The sequence below is a fragment of the Nylanderia fulva genome, unplaced genomic scaffold, assembly GCF_048542155.1.
Source record: "Nylanderia fulva isolate GAGA-0341 unplaced genomic scaffold, ASM4854215v1 Scaffold281, whole genome shotgun sequence".
Lineage (NCBI taxonomy): Eukaryota > Metazoa > Arthropoda > Insecta > Hymenoptera > Formicidae > Nylanderia > Nylanderia fulva.
In genome coordinates this window covers 113,222-136,350 of record NW_028190349.1, presented here as the reverse complement: position 1 = coordinate 136,350, position 23,129 = coordinate 113,222, and the positions used below count along the sequence as shown (strand labels likewise).

At 39.7% G+C, this 23,129-nt stretch overlaps 2 protein-coding genes across 2 annotated transcripts; both read right to left on the bottom strand.

Annotated features, from left to right (window-relative positions):
* Nucleotides 1–1,513: 1,513 nt before the first annotated feature.
* LOC146722724 (uncharacterized) lies at nt 1,514–8,373 on the bottom strand. Its single transcript, XM_085483971.1, has 3 exons — nt 7,750–8,373; nt 7,433–7,645; nt 1,514–2,695 (listed from the first exon to the last, which is right to left on the bottom strand). The coding sequence occupies exons 1-3, from the start codon at nt 8,371–8,373 to the stop codon at nt 1,514–1,516; spliced, it is 2,019 nt and encodes a 672-aa protein (XP_085340097.1).
* A 163-nt stretch (nt 8,374–8,536) lies between these two features.
* Nucleotides 8,537–10,954, bottom strand: LOC114946226 (uncharacterized). Its single transcript, XM_029322676.2, has one exon. It carries the CDS (start codon nt 10,952–10,954, stop codon nt 8,537–8,539), a length of 2,418 nt encoding a protein of 805 aa, XP_029178509.2.
* Nucleotides 10,955–23,129: the final 12,175 nt, after the last annotated feature.

Genomic DNA, 23,129 nt, shown 5'->3' with positions numbered 1-23,129 from the left:
AAATATCAAAAAATTCAAATACATTAAAAAAATATATTTTAAAAGATTGTTTTTTGATATACAAACCTGTTTGCAATACTGAATATTTTTTATATAAATAAAAAATATTCACTATAACGAAAACATAATATTTAAAAATCTTCAAAGTGAGATGTTTCGATGTCAATTTTTCCAAAAGTTGATTTTTGAAAGAGAGTAATCATTTATTTTTGATCAAAAAAAATTTAAAAAGTTTTTTTTGACCACAGTTTTTCTCATTGAAATTTTATTCTTATTTTAGAGAAACAAAAAACTTGAAGTTTTTTTTTTTGCCAGCAGTTTTTTTCATTGAAAAATTTTAAATTTTTATTTTAGAAATGTAGTGAATTATAAATGCTCTATTAACTTTTAAAGGGGGGCTATAAATTAATAAAATTTTATATTTTGCATGTTATGAAAAAGAGAACATGATTTTTCCATTAATTACAAGGAGGCCCCTTTTTTTTTACTTATTTGTATTTTTTTATTACTACTAAAATAAATGTCTTTTTAAAAAGAGTAAATAAAAAAAAACATTTAAAAAATCATTGTCCCCCAAAAAAAATGTAAAGCTAGTCAAAACGATCTAAAATTTTTATGAAATCACTATAAATTTTAAAGAAAATAAAATTAAATTAGTTTTCTCAAAAAATGTTTTTTTGTTACAACCCTAAAATTAAAAAAAGTAAAATTATTTTTTACAGCAAAAATTAAAATTTTTCTGCTCTAAAAAACAAATGCCAACAAAAAATTAAAATTTAAAAACTTATGCAAATTTAAAATTAAATTTAAAAAAAAAAAATAATAAAATTTCAATATAAGTATGTGTCTTTAACTGGGCAAAAGCCAAGGAAAAGAAAAAAAAAATTAAAATTTAAAAGGAACTGTACCAATTTTAATCCCAAAAATTCCCCATATAAATTAATTTTTGAAATTTTCATTGGAAAATAAACGAGAAAAATAATTCCCAAAAATCCTAAACGGAATCGAACCCGCGTCTTTCACTTTCCCCGGGGACTGCCTTCCACTACTTTCAACCCTTTCGACCTATATTTTTCATTTCCTTTTTAGTAGATGTTATAAATACCGCCGTTCCCAGGGGTGATAAAAACCGAAATAAAAAATTTATTGTGGAACTTTGGGGTCTAAAAATTTAAAACATTCCGTTTTAATTTTTTCGTTTTTTTCCTTGCTCTATTCCCCCTTAGAAGACACTACTTTTTTTATTTATATTGGAGCCGATAAAAATATTTATTTCCGAATAAAATTTTAGTTAAAAAACTGGGCGCCTGCTAAAAAATTTTTCTATTATTAAAATTAAAATTTTTACTTTTAAAAACTCATTGCAAAAAAGGGGGGAGAAAAAGAAAGAGGGGTTAAAGGACAAAAAAGTGAAAAAAGGGGCGAAAAAGGGGGAGAGGGAATAAAAGGTAAGCGACGAAAAAGGGTTAAAAGGGGGGAAGGGAAGAAAAAGGGGGGAGAGGGAGAAAGGGGTTTAAACGGGGGGCCCCATAAAAATGCCCCGGGTGAGGGGCTGGACCCGGGGGTCGTCCGATAGTGCCTGCAACGGTCGGGAGTTGAGGCACGCCTCGATCTGTGCGAGGAGAGTAGCCATTTCTTCAAACGTCAGCGTAGCTTCTCCCAGGACTCGGCGAAGATGATGTTTGAGGGATTTGACGGCTGCTTCCCAGATGCCTCCAAAATGTGGTGCGGCCGGCGGGTTAAACAGCCACTGGATGCCCTCGCCGGCAAGACGACTGACTATTTGACGGCCTTCGTTGCTGCTGGCCGCAAAGAGAGCTTGAAACTGAGCGTCGGCTCCAACAAAGTTCGTGCCGCAATCGCTCCGAATCGTGCGGCAGATGCCTCTTCTAGCGGTAAATCGCCGCAAAGCAGCTATGAACGCCTCGGCGGTGTAGTCAGAGACGACTTCCAAATGGACCGCTCGCGTGGCGAGGCAAATGAAGGCCGCGATGAACGCCTTGTACGCTCGATGTCCTCGCCCTTTCGTTGTCCTCAAGTGAATCGGGCCGGCGTAGTCGACTCCGGTGTGCAGAAACGGCCGGGACGGAGTGACTCGATCTCGCGGAAGACTGCCCATCAATTGTTGTGGAATCGCCGCCCGCCATCGCACGCACGTCACACATCGGAAGATAAGCTGTTTGACTACAGCTCGTCCTCGAGGAATCCAGTAATTCTGCCGGGTTAACGCTAAGGTCGCCTGGACTCCCCCGTGAAGAACTCGTCGGTGACAAGCCGTGACGATGAGCTGAGTGAAATGCGAGCCCCCCGGCAGGATGATTGGATGCCGCTCGTCGTAGCTGAGGATAGAGTGCTTCAATTGTCCGCCCACCCGGAGAATGCCCTGCGAATCAAAAAAAAGACTCAAACGGGTAAGTGGATTAGATTTAGATAGGGCGCGGCCTTGCTTTATTGTTTCTAACTCCCCTTTGTAATTTGCAGCCTGCGTCAGGCGGATCCACACTGTGCGAGCGGCCTCTATTTCTTCTACTGACAGGGCATCTTCGTAGAGGCTGGGATTGGACTTTGAAGCAGTAGGATCCGGAGCGCCTCTGTGACGTAGCCACCGTAAGCACCATGCCGATACGCGTAACAGTCGATGGAGTGACGAGAACCGTAACAGTTCTTCGGCTTCCTCGTGAGTTAAAGCGGTGGACTGAGGAATAATCGGGAAAAAATCGGCACTTTAAGGGGGCAAATCCGAGAGACGTGAGACAGTTAGAAATAGAATAGTTGGATCAAGTGTGAGCAGGAGGGTTAGAAGAGCATAAGAGTAACGGGATTGAGGGGTAGGAAGCAGGGTAATGGTATGGGGTTTGGACAAGAGGAGGAGGAAGGGCAAGCGGGGGTGCGGGAGGGGGGATAAAGGAGCCTAGAGAAGTAAGGGATAGGGGAAGGGAGGAGGGAGGTTAGGGGGGCCTGGGCCGGGTGGCAAGATCGGACTGGCACGGGTAGGGGGGGGGGGGGGGGGGGGGGGGAGTGGGAAATCGTGTGAGGGAGTATGAGTACTGGGAACTACTACAAATATGGGGGCGGGTGAGAGAGGGGGGGGGGATGAAGAAGTGCAAAAGATAGGGGGTACAGGTGCGAGGGGGGAACGGGTGGGGATGCGGAGAAGAGAGCTTATATTAGCGGGCTGTGGTGCGGATGGGGGGGCTAGGAGTTAGGTGGGAGGAACCAAAAAGAAAAAATAGGTGGGGGAGGGGGGGTGGGGGGGGGAGGTGGGAGAGATGAGCAAAAAAAAGCGTATAGGCGGGGGGGGGGGGGTGGCGTAGGGGGGGAGGGGAAATGTAAGGACTTTTAAAAAAGAGGGAGAGGTTCTGGGGGGGGGATGACACCCTTTCATGTTTTCAAGGGAGGGGGGTTTCTCCAAAAAAAAAAATTCAAAATCGCCTTCCCTGTTCTTCAACAGGTCCCCTCACCCCGGACGCAGTTAATGGGAAGCCACAACGAGTGTCGCATACGAAGCTGCTTAACAGGGTTTAAGGGCAGAAGAAAGGAGGTGAGACGAGGGTGGGGAGTGAAAAGAAAAATTGCTATTGGGTGGGGATGGGTGAGGTAAAAAGAGGGAGAGGGTGGGATGCTAATGAAGGGAGGTTGGTTTGTTAACCGATGTAGGGGGGTGAAAATAGAGGGGTATAAGGAGAAAAGAGACAAGCGGGGATAGGGATTGAATGCGGACAGGAGGTAACAAGTTAATAGGTGAAAGCGATAGCACATCTAGGCAGGAGAAAATGGTAAGAGACGTTTGAGGACAGGAATGAGGGGGATAGTAGGGGGGTGAAATGAGGGCATAGTGGGAGGGTGTGGAGAAAGGCGAAAAAAAAGCAGTGAGCGGATTCGAGGGGGTGGTGGTACCGGGTAAGGCCTAGGAAAGCAGAGAGAAAAGGAGGGGGTAGGAGAGGGTGAGAGTGCAAGAAAACCAGAGAGAGGTTCAGGAGGAGTGGGGGAAATAGCAGGTTGGGAAAAAATCCGGAGTAAAATGGGGACATGGAGGGGTAAAATGGAAGATAGGGGCAAAAGAAGATTTGTGGGGAGGGGCGGATGGAGGGGAGAAGAAAACGAGAGGGGAAAAACTATGTGACGATGGTGTAAGGAGGAAGAGAGGCAGAGGAAGGGGAGAGGGGGGGGATGGGGGCTTTAGGGAAGAGTAGAACCTGTGCGCGGGTGAGTGATAAGTCAGACGCGCTGATAAGGAAGGAATGAGAGATAGATACATTTGACGGGAGTTGGTACGAGTGGCGGTGGGGTGTGGTAGACATTAAAGGGAGTAGGATAGAGAGAGGAAGGGGGGAGGGGAAGATGGGGAGGCAGGGAATAGAGGTAGAGTCGGAGAATGCCGTAATGGGCTGAAGCGGGGCAATATGAGGGGAAGAGAGTCCGGGAATACGGGGGGGGAGATGATAGATAGAAGGGGAGGGAAAAATGAGGAGGAGGGTGATCGGGAGAATGGGAAGGGATACCGCAAGGCAGGGGGGGGAAGTGGAGAGGGGGTAGGGGAACGATTGAAAGGAAAGGGGAATAAAAAGGACTAGGAGGGGAAATGACATATGGCGAGAGTAGAGTGAGCAAGGGGCGAGTCAGGAAAAGGAGGGTGGAGGGTGACACACAGACAGAAGAGAAGGTGGAGAAAAATGAGATGAGGAGCTGCGCAAACTAGCAAGAAGTGATGAACTGTAAGGAGGTGGACAAGGGTATTGGGGGGGGGAGAGATAGAATGGAGTAGAAGAGGTTGACATAATTAAAAAGGGTATGGTGTGGCGGTAGAGAAAAGTGATAGGGCAAGAAGGGGAAAAGGGTGTTAGTGTGTGAGAAAGGGAAATAAAGATGGGATGAAACATGGAAGGGGATATAAAGTAGGGGCTTGATGAGTAGGAAGGGGTCAGGAAAGAGTATGGACAAAACAGAAAGTCAAGAGCATGTGTTTAAAGCGGTTGTGGGCCCAAGTGATGAGACTCAAAGGGCGTTAGGGGAAGAGAGCAGAAGGAGCATGTAGAAGGAAAGCTTATAGGGAGTAGTCGCACTTATAAAAGAAAGATAATGGCTAAAGGGGGCGTGAGCGATAAGGGGGGCGGGGAGGACCTGAAGACGGTGGGATAGAAGTAATGGCGATATTTAAGAAGGGGGAAAAGTCAGAGGGAGACTGTGAGCGGATAAGATAAAAGATGAAGAAGGGATGGTAGATAAGAAAAGCCGCTATGGGGCAGGGAGGGATGGTAGATGAAGAGAGCGGTTGGGAGAGGCTGACTGTAAATATGGATGGCAGACGGTGAAGGGAAGAGTGACGAGGAAGAGAAGATGAATAGAGTGGAGGTGGGAGGTGTATGGCTGGGGAAGCGAGAAGGTGAAGGCGTCGGATATGAGGGAGAAATTGGGGGGAAATCAGGGGGTAAGGAGAGGAAGTTTGGGGTAAAAAAAAAGGCGGGGGATAGGAAAGGGTGGGGATCGTAAAAATAGTATACAGAAAGAAAAAAAAAGCGAACAGTAAAGGGATCTACGATAGTGACAAAGATTGTAGTGCAAACGGAAAAGCGGACCCCCCGGAGTAGAAGCATAGGTGCAGGGGGAAGCCGATGTATAGGTGCGGATCACGTTGAACTGGGATCGATTGGAGGTTGACAATGGAGGGAGGGGAGAATGGGAGATAGGTGTAGTGGGGTTGGAGGGAAAGAAAAACGAACATGAGAGGTGAATGAAGGATAGGAAGAGAATAAGTGGGTGGGTTCAATGTACAAGAGACGGAGCGGTGTGGGGGGTGTTGGCGTGAGACTAAGTATGTTAGAAGTGATCGGGGCGGGTTGGGGGAGGGGGAAAAGGAAGGGCAGGCAGGGAGGGGGGTGAGGGGCAGGGGATAAAGTGATCGAGTTATGATGGGGAAAAAGATGGTGAGGAGGATCGGCCATCTCCGCTTCCCCAAGGCCCGCCACCTCCGTTCCCTTCCCACTCCTCTCGCCGAAAATGGCTCGTCCCTCCGGTTCCCCCCCCTCCGCCCTGTCACTTTCTTTCCCCTGGGTCCTGCCTCCCTCCACTCCTCTTCTGAAAAGATAAAGGAAGGAATTTGGGGGAGTGGGGAAGTGACTGAAGGGAGGTGAAGAGTAACACGAGCAGCGAAAATCGGTAGGAGAAAAAGGAGAGAATTGAAAAGAAGGGAGGAAAAGCACGTAGAAGTATAACCACGTAAACAAGTGAGATCGGGGAAGCAAAGAGTTGGGGAAAGGAAAAGGGGCTGAGGTACGTAAGAGGAGGAATTGAAACGGGGTAGGATAAAGTAGACTGTGACAAGAAAGGTTAGGATATAGCTGACGTATGAGTGTGAAATAGTGTGACATGAAGATGTTCGGGAGATAAGTAGGGAGAGTAGAGTAGAAGGGGTAAAAGCAAATAAATTATTAAGAGGGGACTAGGCGGGAGGGGTGACGAGAAGTCATGAAGGACGAATTAAGTGGGGGGAATGGGGTAAGGATACGGTTGGGTTGGGGTGGAAGTAAAAGGGATTCACGGTGGTACAGCCAAGCAGCAGGTGCAAAGCAAAAGAACGGGAGGTGATAGGAGGAACGCGAAAAATAGGGCGGGGAGAGGCTGGAGGAGCGGAGAAAGATGGGGCGAAGTGGAGATAGAAGGGGAAAAACCCAGAGGCGAGCGGGAGGGGGGGGTGGGCGAAAGGGCGAAGTGCGGGTTAGAGGGCCAAAGCGGAGTTAGAAGGGGGCAGTAATAGGGTGATAAAGAAAGGGGGAAGAGTAGAACGAGAAGGCGCAGATGGTGAAGAAGGCAAATAATAGACGAAAGGTAATGCTGTTGGCGAGAGAGCAATGGCAAATAGAGGACAAAGAAACAACGTAAGATATCTGGCGGGTGGTGCAAAGTCTGACAAAATGAAATGGGAATGAAATTGTATTTCAGCGAAGGAGAGGGGGAATGGTAGGAGTTGCGGTAGAATAAAGGTGAGAGGGAACGGGGAGGAGGGCGGGTGGGGGGAGAATGACCGAGAGGGAGGTGGGAGACTAGACGAAAGGGGAAGTTTAAGGTTAGGAGGTGGAGTGGTTATGTGAAATAAATGGAAGAAGGCAGAGAACAGGGACGAGGAAACCAGGGGGGGGGGTGTATTGTTAAGTCAAGAATAGAGAGCGGAGGCGAGATATAGAGCCTAACGATGAGAGGGGAAACTAATAACTACCCACAATTGGGGGGGGGCACAGCTACGAACGGAAGGATGAGGGGAAAGGGATGGAGCTGGGGAAACCGTAACAGTTCTTCGGCTTCCTCCACTCGAAACGGCCCGACTCTCACCGCATTGACCTTTGCTTTCTCCTCTGGTAGATTCTCATCGCAGATGATCTCAGATGTGGATGGCCATGAAGAGCGCTCCGTTTGAAGCCACGGTGGGCCTTGCTACCAGAGAGCGTGGTTTACTAGGGCGCTCGGTAAAAGCCCGCGAGATGCGCAGTCTGCTGGGTTGTCCTTGCCTGGGACGTGCAGCCACAACGCGTCTGGGACCGTCGTCTGGATTTCGGCTACCCGATTGGCTACGTATGTCTTCCAGCGCGTCGGATGTCCACGAATCCACCCCAGAGCGACCGTCGAATCCGACCAGAGATGTAGAGGAGATCTGTCCAAATCCAGAGTCGACCAGATATGTGCGGCAAATCAAGCCAGCAAGGTAGCGACGCAGAGCTCAAACCGAGGTAAGGTTATGGGCTTTATTGGCGCAACCTTAGTTTTGGCAGCAATGAGGATCGACTGCCATTCACTATTTGTCCTTGTTCGCAGGTACAGGACAGCAGCGTATGCGCGTTCGGAGGCATCCGCGAACCCATGAATCTCCACATCGCTCCAAGAGACATCCCGCGTCAGTCGCCGAGGAATTCGAATTTGCTCGAGTTGCGGAAGCTCCGCTTGATATTCCCGCCATTGCTTGGCTGACGCTTCGTCGAGAAGAGAGTCCCAGTCGACTCCTTTGAGCCAGGTTGACTGAAAGGCAATCTTGGCTCGGACTACCGTGGGAGCCAACCAGCCGAGCGGATCGAACAGCCGCGTTGTGAGCGACAGTACCGATCGCTTTGTGAAGACTTCCACAGCCACTGTCCGCGTAGCGAAGGAGAAGCTGTCCGTGCCTGGGTGCCACTGCAATCCTAGAGTAGGGTGTGTTTCCTGAGGTCGCCATGCACGAGGTTCGCGTTGCATCCGATGCTCCACGGGGACGTTGACGAGTAATTCTTCATCATTAGAGGCCCACTTACGCAACGGGAACCCGCCCGCCATGCACAGCTCGGCCAGCTGCCGTTGCAATTTCTTTGCTTCGTTCAAGGTGTCAGCTCCGGTGAGGACGTCGTCCATGTACACGTCCCTTCGCAGCCCGACCGCTCCCCGAGGAAAGCGCTCTTTCCTCGTCATCTGCCAGCTGGCGAAGAGTACGCATGGCCAGGAACGGTGCACAGGATAGACCGTAAGTAACCGTGTTCAGTCTGTACTCCCGGTGAATCTCTTGGTCGTTAGATCGTCATAGTATTCTTTGCAGATCGCGGTCGTCCGGATGGACCAGGATCTGCCTGTACATTTTTTCGACATCTGATGCGAGAACGTACGCGTGTCGCCGCCAGCGTAGTAAGATGTCCGCGAGGGGCGGCAGTAGATTGGGTCCCACCATGAGATGCCGATTTAGCGACTCGCCCGCTGGAGTCGTTGTAGAGCCATTGAACACGACTCGCAACTTCGTTGTTGAGCTGGATTCTCGCATCACGCCGTGATGAGGAAGGTAACTCACTCGTTCCCCCCCACCTGCTGGTCCATCCAGTAGAGTCATATGGCCAAGCTCTTCATACGTTCCCATAAATTCTTTGTATAGGTCTTTCAGACGAGTGTCTCGTGAGAAGCGCCGTTCCATCCCTGTCAAGGCGTGTAATGCAGCGCGCCGCGTCGGAGAGAAGTCAGGCAGAGGAGGGATCACGGGGAGACGCACGATGTATCTTCCCTCGGCCGTTCGAGTGTGAGTCCTTTTGAAGAACTCCTCGCATTCGAGTTCCTCCGGAGCAAGGGAGCTTGTCGCGGAAGGCAACTCCTCCTGGTGCCAGAATCGACCAACAAGAGTGGGTAAGTCATCCTCGAGATAGCACAGGTAAGTTGTAGCTCTGTTTCTATCAACTGTGGTGCCAGTTACCCCTGACAGAATCCAGCCTAGTGACGTCTGCTGTGCCATAGGTTCTTGAGGTCCGCCCTTACGAATTCCCTCCTGAAGAATAACCGTATGGATGCCGACACCTAGCAGAATCTCAATCGGATCCGAGTCAAGGAAGTTCGGATCAGCTAGTTCCAGATCACGAATATGAGGCCAGCCTTTCCAATCAGCCCGAGCCGCGTCGTCGTACGACGTAAGACGAGAAAGTACCAGGGCGTTGACGGTCATAGCTGAATCTCCTTTCAGTGAGGTGAGTTTAAGGGTGATTTGCCCGCGAGAGAGGCTAGTTTGTTTATCACCTACGCCGTAGATCGCAACGGAGGCAGACGAGCGCGGGAGTCGAAGACGCTGCGCGAGAGATTCCGCTACCAGGGACGACTCCGAGCCCTGATCAATTAGAGCGCGAGCCGTATGCATGACTCCGTGACGGTCAGCGACACGAACGCGAGCGGTGGCAAGTATCGCGGCTACGGGAGCCTTGGACGGCTGATACGCAAGATGCGATGTAGTGGCTACGACACTTGGTTTGCACGCATCATGAAGTGACGTGTGATGACGTTCGCGGCACACCGAACAAGTTTTCTGCGACGAACACTCACTTACTTTGTGCTTTCCGAGACAGTTCAAGCACATATCATTCTCGACTATATGCTGCTTCCGTTCGTTAGCCGGTTGTCCACGGTAGACGTCACACAGCATGATGTAGTGATCTTTACGGCACAACGAGCAGCGGCCGCGTTTGCTCTCTTGCTTGCGCACGTGCAATGAGCGTGTTTGGCGAGCATCACTGGTGCTCGTCTTCGACGAACTGACTTCCGTTTTCAATGGCTGGAGAGACTCAAGGGTGTGCAGTCGTCTTTCCCAAAACTGCTCCAGCTTAGCGTATGGCGGTGGCTCCGTCGTTTCGCATATCGAACTTTCCCATTCGCGCCGCGATCGTGAATCGAGCAGTTCAACGACGAGGTACACAAACAGATCCTCACCGGTAGTGATCGGTCGGCCGATACTTTCGAGTGAACCGACGGTGTTTTTTACTCCGTGATATAATTTGCGTAAGTCGTAAGCTGACTCGCCCTTTAATTTAGTCAAGGCCGTAAACTTGGAGATGTACGAGCGCACAAGAAGTCGTCGATTCTCGTAATAATCCGTGAGCGTTTTCCAGGCACGATCAAAATTCTCGTCCGTCGTCGGCAAACTTCGCACTAACATCTCAGTTTCTCCTTTTAAACAGGACTTAAGATAGTGCAATTTTTCCACAGGAGTTACGGAGGCGTCCTTCCCGATGATGGAATGGAATAAGTCGCGAAACGAGGGCCACTCTTTATACCGACCCGAAAACTGAGGGAGCTGGATGCGCGGTAGCGTGGTGCGAGGAGCCGTCCAAAACTCGCCCTCGGCGGACACCGCGGACAGGGTCTTCTTCGACAGCGCTTCCTCTAGCTTAGTCAAGGCCGTAAACTTGGAGATGCTGGCGAGGATACTGGCGCGCTGAACAGTGTATATGTCCTCGACCTGACCCATAAAATCCTTAACGATGTAATCGTTTTTCTTGACCTCGCTCCAATATTCCATCCTCAGCAGACTGTGCTGATCCTGAATTTTAGCCCATTTCTCGCCGAGAAGCTTGAGCGTGGTAGCTACAAGCCCTTTATTTATCTTTGTGATACCGGACTTTTTCAGGTTGTCGTACGTGCGAGCAACCCGTTGCGACAACTCATGCTGCGAAAGAATTAACGCTTCCATTTTCCTTTCAGGTCACTAGCTGCGGCTCACTTGTCTCTCCGGATAGCACAGAATCACACACAGTTACTCAATCCACTCACTCACGTCGCGGTGACCGGCTAAGGATCCGGCTCGAAGGACCAAAAATGTTCGATAGCAGAGCAAAAACGCGAGCGATAAGTGTCAAGAGAGAAGTGCGCGACAAGGAAAAGGACGTTTTCGCAAAAGCGATTAATTAGAGAGTCGATTTTTGACGCATACAATGTATATTTAAGACGGACACTATTTACAGGCTATTTACACTGGTTAAATAAACCGTAGTTTAATACGTGAATCCGCGAGCTACGGGGAAGGCGATGCGTTAGTTGCTGGCTATACGCGAGCTACGTAAAGTCAGAACCGCGCCGAAATCGTACGTGCTACTTGCGACAGATATGCGTCTAATTCCGAGAGCGACTATATCCCGGTCGATCTGGAGTGCCCTTTTATAGCAACGTTTTTCGAGAAGATTCTAGATGCCTTCACAGAATTACATGTTATTATTTTAGAATTGTCTCGAAGGACATGAGCGTATTATTTTTCGTAGAGAGAATGTTGTTGTTTACAGTTCTCATATTAGCGCTTGCTATAGGCGCTTTGGACTGTATACGCGCGGTGTCGCGATTGGCAAAGATAATCCGCGGTAATTTTGCCTAAATTCGACTTGCACTAGGGCGTTTTTAAACAGTATTGATAGTTTGTTCATTACTTGTCATATTGCAAATACAATTTGACTTTATCACTTCATAATTATTAAAAATCGTTTTTGAGTGAATCTTATGTAACAAGCTTTTTTTGGTTTTCTTCGGAATTTTTTATAAAAAACTCATAAATGTTTTGTATACCATATGTATAAAAAATTTCATTTTAAAAAAGCTAAAAAAAGATGTTAAGTCCGCGTCAAAAACTATATCTCCAAAATCTTACAGAATCTTAAAACATATCTGAAAAATAATGTATTTAAAATATAAAATGACATTAAAAACTTGCGATAACAAAAATATAAACATTAAAGACTTGCGACAAAAAAAATTAATTTAAAAACTTAGCATTGCTAATGTCATTATTGCATATTACATATTTTCAGTCAATTAACAATCAAAGAGCTTTATCACAATAAGCGTAGACCTATAATATTTAATTACACGCTATGGTTAATAAGTCCACCAATATCAGAACACGATAAAATGTTTTATTTTCTTTATTAAATTTAATTAATTTATTATTAAAAAATAGAATTGTAATATCTTCAAGTATTCTACAAAGTAAATGATATTTTACAAAAATAATAAAATTTTAATAACTTTAATTGTATATATTTGTTACACGTAACGTTTTCACCAACAGATTTAGAATATAATCATGTTAAATCATTATATTCCTTATTAATTTGATTGCATAGAAAATATTTAATTATCACGCACATGATTTTATATAATAAACAATTATCTCATCAATATGAATATGTGCAGATATAATATAATAAATATAAATATGTGAATATATTATTCTGTTTGCAATTTTTAATTATTAAATTATATTATTTCCAAATTATATGCATAATAGATATGCAACAAAACTATTATTATTACCAATATATTTGCAATCCAGATATTATATGAAACTATTCACACACAAAAAAAATAATATTTTGAAAAGTAATTGCTGGTGTACGATTACATTTTTGTTTAATTGGCAAACAAATATTTAATAAAATTTATTTATTTAAAAAAAGGAAAAAGAAAAATGAATTTTTTCAATATAAAAAAAATATAAATATATAAATAAATACATAATAACAAAATATATACATTCAATATTTTTCAATATTTCTCTCTAATAATTTATTTATAATAAATAAACACAATTTGAATGTAATATGTAAAAACATTGTGAAATGGTTATTTAGTTGAATGCAGAAATGTTCTCCAGAAGGAAACTGTATGGTTACACTTCGTTCTATTACCAAACTTCCTGCAATATTTACATTTGATTAATAATTTTAAATTATAATATCTAATAATTTATTTATAATAAATAAACACAATTTGAATGTAATATATAAAAACATTGTGAAATGGTTACCTAGTTGAATGCAGAAATGTTCTCCAGAAGGAAACTGTATGGTTACACTTCGTTATATTACCAAACTTCCTGCAATATTTACATTTGATTATTAATTTTGAATTATAATATATATTGTATATATGTACAACACATTTTATTATAATATATTATACATTTATTATTTTAGAACATATGAAAAAAAATTCGAGAAATATATATTAACATTAAATATAATTAAATTAAATATAATAAAATGTATAATGAATTGAAAATGTTCTGAATAAAAATATGGTTTAAAAAACGTAAATTATTTATTATTTATATTGTAACTTTTACGTACAATAACTTTGCTAGAACCAAGGAAAAGATATATATTATTTAAATTCAGTCATTTTAATATCATCAATCAAACATCTTCGATTAAAATTTAAATTGTATTAATCGTTACACATTGTTAATTAATGGAAATAGAGAAATTATATCGATTTTCTTAAGTCAATCATTAATGGAAGAGATTCGCATTAAATTTGCTATATTTAATCGTCAATTAAATTTTTTTTAATTGTTTCTGCTCAAATCAATTGTCAATTGAATTGTCTTCGATTGAATCTGTTTTTTTCAATCGTCAATTAAAGTACTTCTAATTAAAATTAACTCATATTAATCGTTAATTAAAAAACTTTTAATTAAATTAGCTTGTATTAATTTTTAATCGATCGTTCTCCGATTAATTTCGTTTATATCAATTGTCAATTAAATAATCTTTAATTGACTTCGATCATATTAATTGTTAATTAAACGATATTCGATTAATCTAGCTTATATCAATCGTCATTGTAACGAAATCTAATTAATCTTTTTAAAATTAATCGTCAATTAAAAATATTTTAATTAAATCTGTTCATATCATTTGTTCAATTATAAAAAATTTAATTGATATTTTGCCATCTCTGATACCCAGTAGACACGAAGGGATCATTTACGAAACAATTACATAATAATCTATATATGTATATGTTATAGATCGGCGAAACAAAACAATGACGTATCATTTATGTCAATAACGTAATGAATTTGTTATGCAATTTTGGTGTTACTTTGTTATGTAACATTTATGTATTTTGGTTAATATAAATGTGTACTCTAAAAGTTTCGTAAATACTACGTAATTTTAATGACATAATTGTAACGTTATGTTAAATATGTAACATTAATATTATTTTGTTGATATCAATGTATATATTCTGTAAAAACCTTATTATAACTATTATATAATTATAATAACAAAATTGCGATGTCACATTAAATAAAAAAAATATCGCAATTTTGTTATTATACTGTATGTAATGATTATAATAAAGTTTTTACAGAATATTAATGAAAGAGGAAAAAAAGAAACTTTTGGATCTTTATTTAGAAATAATTTATGCCTTAATAGCTATTGGATTTTTAGGATTTGTTGTATGAGCTCATCATATATTTACTATTGGATTAGATGTCAATACACGATCTTATTTTACTCGGCCACTATAATTATTGCTATTCCCACTGGAATTAAAATTTTTAGTTAAATTACTAAACATCATTGAACTAAAATTGATAATAATTCCTCTCTTTGATGGGCTATAGGATTTATTTTTTTATTTACAATAGGAGGTTTAACTGGAGTAATATTATCTAATTCATCAATTGATATTATTCTTCATGATACATATTATGTTGTAGCCCATTTTCATTACGTTTTATCTATAGGAGCAGTATTTGCAATTATTGCTAGATTTATTCATTGATTTCCTCTAATAACTGGATTTTCCTTAAATAATTATTATTTAAATATTCAATTTATTTGTATATTTATTGGTGTAAACTTAACATTCTTCTAACGTTATCTAATTACTAATATAATTTGTTTTTTAATTACAGTTTACAGAGGAAGACGCGCCGGGGTTCGCGTCCAGGAGGAGCGCTTTATGCGCTTCCTCCTAAAACTGTCCTCGCCTCACTATTATTGGGGCAACAGGCCGAGAACGGGGACGGCAATAACGTGTATATAATAAATATATACATATATATATACAATATACATAAATAAATATACATATATATACATTCTTCATTTTATTTAAATAAAAACCCTATAGATAGAACTTTATAACCCTAACATATTATGAATTGTTAAATAAACCGCAAAACATTATTGATACTATAATTATTTGGTGAATAACATGATTGATAATAATAATAGAAATAATAGAAAATGGTGTTGTGATTGTGATTGAAACAAACATTCTTTCTAAACAGAGTTCGATTATAGTATAAGTTTCTTGATTTAAAATGTGTTATATTTAAATCATTTAATTATTTTTTTTGTTCAAGTACATTTAACAGCAAAAACTGCATATACGTAGGTATGTATTTGACTCTACTGCCATTACTTGAAACAAATACATTATTCGATATTAACAAATTGGAACTCTGGAATTATTGCGATAAATAGATTATATTGCGATATAAAATTACGAGTAATTTTTTTTCATTGTACAGACTAGGTTTAAATGTTTGAGGACCTTCTTTTGAACATGGCTTGACCTTTTCATTTTTATGATTTTTTGGAGATAGGGTAAGAGAGGACGAATGAGGGTAAGAGAGAACGAGATATGCGAAAAAGGGTGAAAGAGAACGAAAGAGGGTAAGAAAGGACGTACGAGGGTGAAAGAGGTGAGAGAGAGTGAGAGAGGACGAAAGAGGGTGAGATAGGACGAAAGAGAGTGAAAGAGGGCGAAAGAAGGTGAGAGGGAATGAAAAAGGGTGAGACAGAATAAAAGAGGGTCAGACAGAATGAAAGAGGGTGAGAGAGGACGAAAGAGAGTGAAAGAGTACGAAATTGGGTGAAAGAGGGCGAAAGAGGACGAAAGAAGACGAAAGAGGGTGAAAGAGGACGAAAGAGGGTAAAAGAGGGTGAGAGAGAATGAAAGAGAGTGAGAGAGGACAAAGGAGAGTGAAAGAGAACGAAAGAGGGTGAGAGAGGTCGAAAGAGGGTGAGAGAGAATGAAAGAGAGTGAGAGAGGACAAAGGAGAGTGAAAGAGGACGAAAGAGGGTGAGAGAGGGCGAAAGAGGGTGAAAGAAGACGAAACAGGGTAAAAGAGAGTGAGAGGGAATGAAAGAGGGTGAGAGAGAATGAAAGAGGGTGAAAGAGGACGAAAGAGGGTGAAAGAGGGCGAAAGAGGGTGAAAGAGGACGAAAGAGGGTGAGAGAGGACGAAAGAGAGTGAAAGAGGACGAAAGAGAGTGAAAGAGGACGAAAGAGGGTGAAAGAGGACGAAAGGGGGTGAGAGGGAATGAAAGAGGGTGAAAGAGGGTGAAAGAGGCGAAAGATAGTGAAAGAGGACGAAAGAGGACGAAAGAGGGTGAAAGAGGCGAAAGATGGTGAAAGAGGACGAAAAAGGGTGAAAGAGGACGAAAGAGGGTGAAAGAGGACAACAGAGGGTGAGAGAGAACGAAAAACTGAAAAAATAGGACGAAAGAGGGGTGGGAGTGGGGGTGGGGGTGGGGGCAGGGGGACGGGATGTAAGAGGGAAAGGGGTGGGTGGAAGTTGAGGGAGGTGTGAGTAAAAGGTGAGAAGAGATTTATATATATATATATAATCCTGATGACGTCAGCGGACGCGGACAGAGAAGAAGAAGAAGAAGACGACGTTACTTCATTTTTCATGAAAAACGTCACTTTTTGACCGCTTGTATGTCCAGAACGGCTTGACCGATTTTATTTCTTCTTGGCTCAAATTACTCGTGGCGATGCCGCCTTTCAGGTTATATTACGTGTAATTCAAAATTTTTTATATTTTGGTAGTTCTACACCCCCAAAAAATGGACTTTGATGGTGCAGGATATGAGACTTGTAGTGTCTTTTAAAGTTTTTTAGGGTTTGAACATGGCCGGAGACACTACCGCGTCTCCTGATTTTGTACTCAGTCCTCTGAATAAACACGGAAATCTGCGTTTCCAGATATCGAAAGTTCTCTCGACAATTCTTCTAGTTTTCCCATGGATTATATTATAACTAAAAAAATATATAATATACTATATATAATATATATAATATATATATATATATATATATATATATATTGATATATGCAATAAACTTTTATTTATATGTGTGTATTGCGTGTGTGCATGTGTTAATGAATCAAGTTGTTATATATTCTAATTATACAGAAACATCTATTATAATTATATATAAAAGAAATATACAAAATTACAAGCATTATGTTTATATATATATATATATATATATATATTATGTACTATTTTTTACTATTAATTTATTGAGTAATTCTTGATTATTTAACCGTTTATCGCAATAGAATTATTATTTTTATAATTATAAAATTATACAATATAATTATACATACTTTATTTCTTCATCGGTAACAGGATTATTAATCGGCGTGAGCAAAAATGGCAATAAAGGATATCCACCATCAAAAGATTATATTAAGCCTATGCTTATATTAAATAAGATACGTTTTATGAATCATATCAAGCGTTCAAAAATAAGATCATCTTAAACAAGTTAAAACTTAAGATTTTGATCAAATCTTTGCTCATTTTTCGACTGTGAATTTAGAGGGCGTCTTAAGACTGTACTTAAGGGTGCCGTCACATGAGGCGTAACTTGCGTTAAGCGTAACCTGCGTATTCTAGTGTAATCTAGTGATTTAATAAAAGATACGCCGTGGTTACGCTATTCTGAAGGACGGCATTCACATAGGGCGTATTGCGCGGAACGCGTAACTAATACAAACAATCGTAGATTAGAGTTTCCGTTGTATGTTTTAACAGAAATGCTAAATAGGACTTGTGATTGGTTTTCGTATTCTATTTTTCATGGGGAACTGATGCTTTGAGTTCCGTAAAACGTGTATATTTAAAATGGCTGGCAAAGTGACAAGTGACAAGATAAACGAAATATATAGAAGACGAGTTATGCAGGACAGCTTAGTATTTTGCAATCTGGCGTTCAAGACGTTGTGAATCATGGTAAGTGCATGATTGATTGAAGTCTATTTATAAGAATGTATATATATATATATGAATACATGCGATTTTAGATGTCAAAGATCTTCAAGTGCTTTAAATTACGATCCTGCTTTACGACGTACTTTACACACCTATATGAAAAAATTATACATACAATTAATAGCACAATTCAAGACATTAGGATGTATTATAGTATTTGCAATCTACATTAAAAAAATACGTAATAATGGATTCTAACATATTATTAATAATTATATGGAAACGATTGCAAAAGTGGAAGAAGATGAAGCAAACACTTCAACAGCGGAAAGTTGAGAAACGTCATACAGTAAAACTATTTGCAATTTGAAAAGAGATGTTCTATCAGTTGTTGAGTATTGTTGGACCATTCATTGAAAAGCAATATGTCATTCGAGATCCAATATCAAGCCGTACACGGCTTTTAGTATGTTTACGGTATTTAGCATCTAGGGACAGTATGGCTTCAATAGCCTATTCTTTTCGGATTGGAATAAACACCGTCTCAAAAATTATTGCTAAAACATGCGAGGAATTGTGGAATACTCTTCACATATCAGTTTTCCCTGAAATAAAAAAAGAAAATTGGCTAAGAATCGCAAATGATTTTGCAATAAAATGGAATTTTCCGCATTGCTTAGGTGCGATAGATGTAAAGCATGTAATAATACAGGTAAATTAATGTTTAAATAATGTTTAAATTTATACTTATATTTACTTTATTGTATTTATATTTACTTTAAAAGATCAAAATGGTCATTTTCTATTTTAGTCACCTCCTCACAGTGGCTCAACTTTCTATAATTACAAGGAAAATCATAGTATTAATTTATTGGCGGTTTGTGATGCTAATTACTGTTTCACATTGGTTGACATTGGTGGGGAAGACAGACAGAGCGATGGCGGCATTTTCACGCATTCAAACTTTGGTCAGCGATTCCAAAAAAATGAAATGAATTTGCCACAACCGAGATCAATTGAAGCTTCCGGCCCAGCATTACCGTTCGTATTAGTAGCGGATGAGGCATTCGCTTTGACTCATTACATGATGCGACCGTATCCACGAAGTGGACGTCTAAATCGTCAAAGAAAAGTCTTCAATTACCGTCTTAGTCGAGCACGAAGAATGATCAAAAGCGTGTTTGGCATTTTGACAGCGAAATGGCGAATTTATCATCGACCAATAATCGCATCTGTCTCTACCACAGTTAAAATTGTTCAAGCGACTGTATGCTTGCATAATTTCGTGATCCAGAATGAAAACAAATTGCCACTCTCCGAAAGGCATTATACTCGTATTCTTAGTGAAGGGGGAATTATGACAAGTGGTGCATTGCAAGAAATGAACAATGTTAACAGAACTAACGCTCACACTCGACTTACCTCTACAATTCGAGACAACTTTGCTGCATATTTCGAAAACAACGGGGCAGTACCCTGGCAGTGGAAAAAAGTTCTACTCAACGATTTTTATAAAGATAATTGTATTTATATATACAATAAAGATAAATATTTTGTAATATTTTTTAAAAATATTTTGAAATTTCAAAATCTCTTCACTATAATAATTATGAGTAAAATAATTTCTTTTAATTAAATTTTAAAAAATTGAAAAAAATGAGTTTCTTTTGTAAATGTGTATATGCGAAAGCAATTTATTTTATCTTATTAATTCTAAGATTCGTCGATGCTTTTGTTGCAGGTTAAAATAAGTGAACATTTGGTCTCTATAAAGTGTACAGCTGAATGTATTAAATCTTCATCATAATTGATTTCATTCCTTATTTTAGATGGTAAAGCACTGTGTTGCCAGTGGCTGTAATGTAAGGCTAAAGCAGAATTTTATGTTGTTTCAATTTCAGAAAGAAGCAGATAGGTGTGCAAAATGGATTTCATTTGTAAATCGATTAAATTGGCAACCTTCTACAAGTAGCACATTATGCGAAGTATGTATACTTTGTGATATTAATAATTTTACTGAAAAATAATAAAAAATATTATACTAGTTTCATATTAATAAATTTTTAACTAATATCCATTTTTTTAATGCGTAGCTTTACTTTGATAAGGATCAATGGGAACGGCAAAGAGTTGATGGTTAAAAAAAATTGAAATGCTCATCTATTCTATCACTACAATGTTCCACAGAAAATTTTTCAACGACACCTTACATTCATTGGCATAATAAACATAATTGTTGCCGTCCATATCATTCTCCAACACTAAATATATTTCCGCGCCGTCGACGGGCTTGCCCGTTTGTGGCGGCGTGGATCGGGGGGGGTCCGTCCCAAACATACCCGCGTCAATAATTGACGCGGGATGAGGGTTCCGGGGGGGAGGGCCGGGGACAACTAAGTCCCAAAGGCCCTCCCCCCCGGAAGCGTCACGCGGGCTGGGCGCGTGGGCGCGTCACCCCACTAAGGGGGTGATTACACTAAGTGTAATAAACTGTTAAAATTAGAAATTGACGATACATATGTTACTATTAGGAAATCACAGACACATATTATTAACATATTGAACACGATACATTTTCATATTCCAGAGATGGTATGCATTGAATTTTTTAACCGTCAAAACAAGTCATTGTTTCATTTTTTTAAGAACAGACGCAACGTTTTTGAGAGGAAACTTGAATTTATGCTAAAAAAACAAAAAATTCAAAATAGACTTCTCATTAAACCGATTAATTATCACTGTACCATTAAAGCTAATAATATAAATAACAATAATAAAAATATAACAGGATATCATTACCAGATAGGAAATAATAGTTACAATTTGAATCCTAGTTTGAAAAATAACCTTGTAAACAAACAACAGAAGTTAAAGGATAAAGGAGATGAATTTGTAGTAAATGTAGAACCTAATTCTTTTCTAGATTTTAATCCAAATCTTTCTAAAATTAATAATAATTAGTTTATCAATTTATCAAACATTACGATACCGGACAATATAATTAGTCTTCTTCAATTGGGTGAAAACTTTAGTCTTCCAAATAACAATAAGGTGCAATTAAACATTGATTTTATTAAATATTTTGAAAATAATCTTAAAAAACTGCCTCCGGAGGGTAAAAGGGTTTTTGTTAGAGAAAAATCTAGGAGTGTTGTAAATGCGATTAAACAGTACCAATACCCGGACAACGGTTTTAATAAAACATTATTAGAGTTGAGTAAAAACACTCTAAAAAATTTTTAGATGAAAATACAAATCTTATTATCACGAAGGCTGACAAGGGAAAAATTACGGTGGCGTTGAATAGAGATAGGTACATAGAGGAGGTTGAAAATATTTTTAAAGACAGAGACACTTATATTTTGATAAAAAAAGACCCTACTAATAGTATCGTTTCCAATCTACGTGATCTTTTAGGGAGATGGAAAAATAAAGGTTTTATATCGTTTAATACTTACAAGTATTTATCATGTAGTGATGATAATCTCCCTAGAGCTTATGGATTACCGAAAGTGCACAAAATCAATTGTCCCTATAGGGTTATCGTCTCGTCTATTGACACACCACTGTATAATTTGGCTGTCTTTTTACACAAGATATTAATAAAAAGTATTCCAAAGACGGGTAGTTATACAGAAAACAGCTTCAAATTAGTGGAAAAATTTTCTACTTTACAGTTAACAAATAATTCGAGTTTAATTTCATTGGATGTTGTGTCACTTTTCACTAACATTCCGATAGACTTAGCATTAGAAGGTGTGTCGGCGAGATGGCAATTCATTAGTGATAACTGCAATCTTAACAAATCGGAATTTTTAAATAACATTAGTCTAGTATTAAACTCTACATTTTTTACTTTTAATGATACTATATACAAACAAACTTACGGAACTCCGATGGGGTCCCCTCTTTCCCCCATAGTCGCCGATATAGTGTTACAAGATTTGGAATCTAAGGCTCTGGGGTTACTTAACTATAAACCGGTTTTTTTCCATAGATATGTAGATGATCTTATTTTGTCAGTACCGAATAACTATATTGAACATACGTTACATACTTTTAATTCATTACATCCACGTATACAATTCACTATAGAGAAGGAAAGTAACCATAGTTTAAATTTCCTGGACATCAAGTTAATATCAAAAGATAATAAAATTATATGTGACTGGTTTAGAAAACCAACGTTCTCTGGTAAGTACTTGAATTTTCTTTCGCAACACCCTATATGTCAAAAAAGAGGCACAATCATCGGTCTGATCGATAGGGTAATTTTATTATCACACCCTTCATTTCACCAGAAAAATATAGAAATGATTATTAACATCTTAATAAGTAATAATTATCCTGTTAAATTCATATTTGACACAATAAACGATAGACTTAAAACTCTATTTTACACTAAATATAATAATAAAAACAACAGTCTAAATCAGTCTAATGACTCTTCTTTGTTTTTTACTGTACCTTATTTACCGAATATTACCGAACAACTAATAGGTATTACAAAAAAAGCGGACACTAGACTCTCGTATGTAAGCATGAATAAATTAGGGAAATTTATTAAAACACATAAGGATAAAATACCTAAAGGAGCAAATACTAATGTAGTATATAAAATTAACTGTAAAAATTGTGATGCTTCATATGTGGGTCAGACTGGCAGAAAATTGAATACTAGGATAACGGAACATAAAAAACACATCAACAGAAAGTGTTCTAATAAATCGGTGGTTACGGATCATAGATTGGAGTTCTCCTATGATTTTGATTGGGGCGAAGTTAAAATTTTAGATAAAGAACCTTATTATAATAAAAGACTAATATCGGAAATGTTATTTATAAAAAGACAAGTTAATGGATTGAATCTACAAACTGATACGGAATTTTTGCCTGACATATATAACAACATTATAGAGTCTTTACCAAAATTATCAGGGTTTATAAACAAACCTTGATATAAGAAGGTAAAACATTGAGGTATTTTCGCATTTGCGATCTGAGAGTTGTGATGGTTTAACGTACTGTTTTGTTCTCTGCAAAAAACCTTGTTTAAAGGGATGTCGGA

Excerpts from the sequence above, each read along its gene's own strand:
- LOC114946226 (XM_029322676.2), bottom strand. The coding sequence starts at position 10,954 with ATGGAAGCGTTAATTCTTTCGCAGCATGAGTTGTCGCAACGGGTTGCT.
- LOC146722724 (XM_085483971.1), bottom strand. The coding sequence starts at position 8,373 with ATGGACGACGTCCTCACCGGAGCTGACACCTTGAACGAAGCAAAGAAA. Across the intron at positions 7,646-7,749 it reads TCATTGCTGCCAAAACTAAG|ATCTCCTCTACATCTCTGGT; the intron begins GTTGCGCCAATA and ends GGATTTGGACAG. Across the intron at positions 2,696-7,432 it reads CTAGTAAACCACGCTCTCTG|TCCACCGCTTTAACTCACGA; the intron begins GTAGCAAGGCCC and ends ATTATTCCTCAG.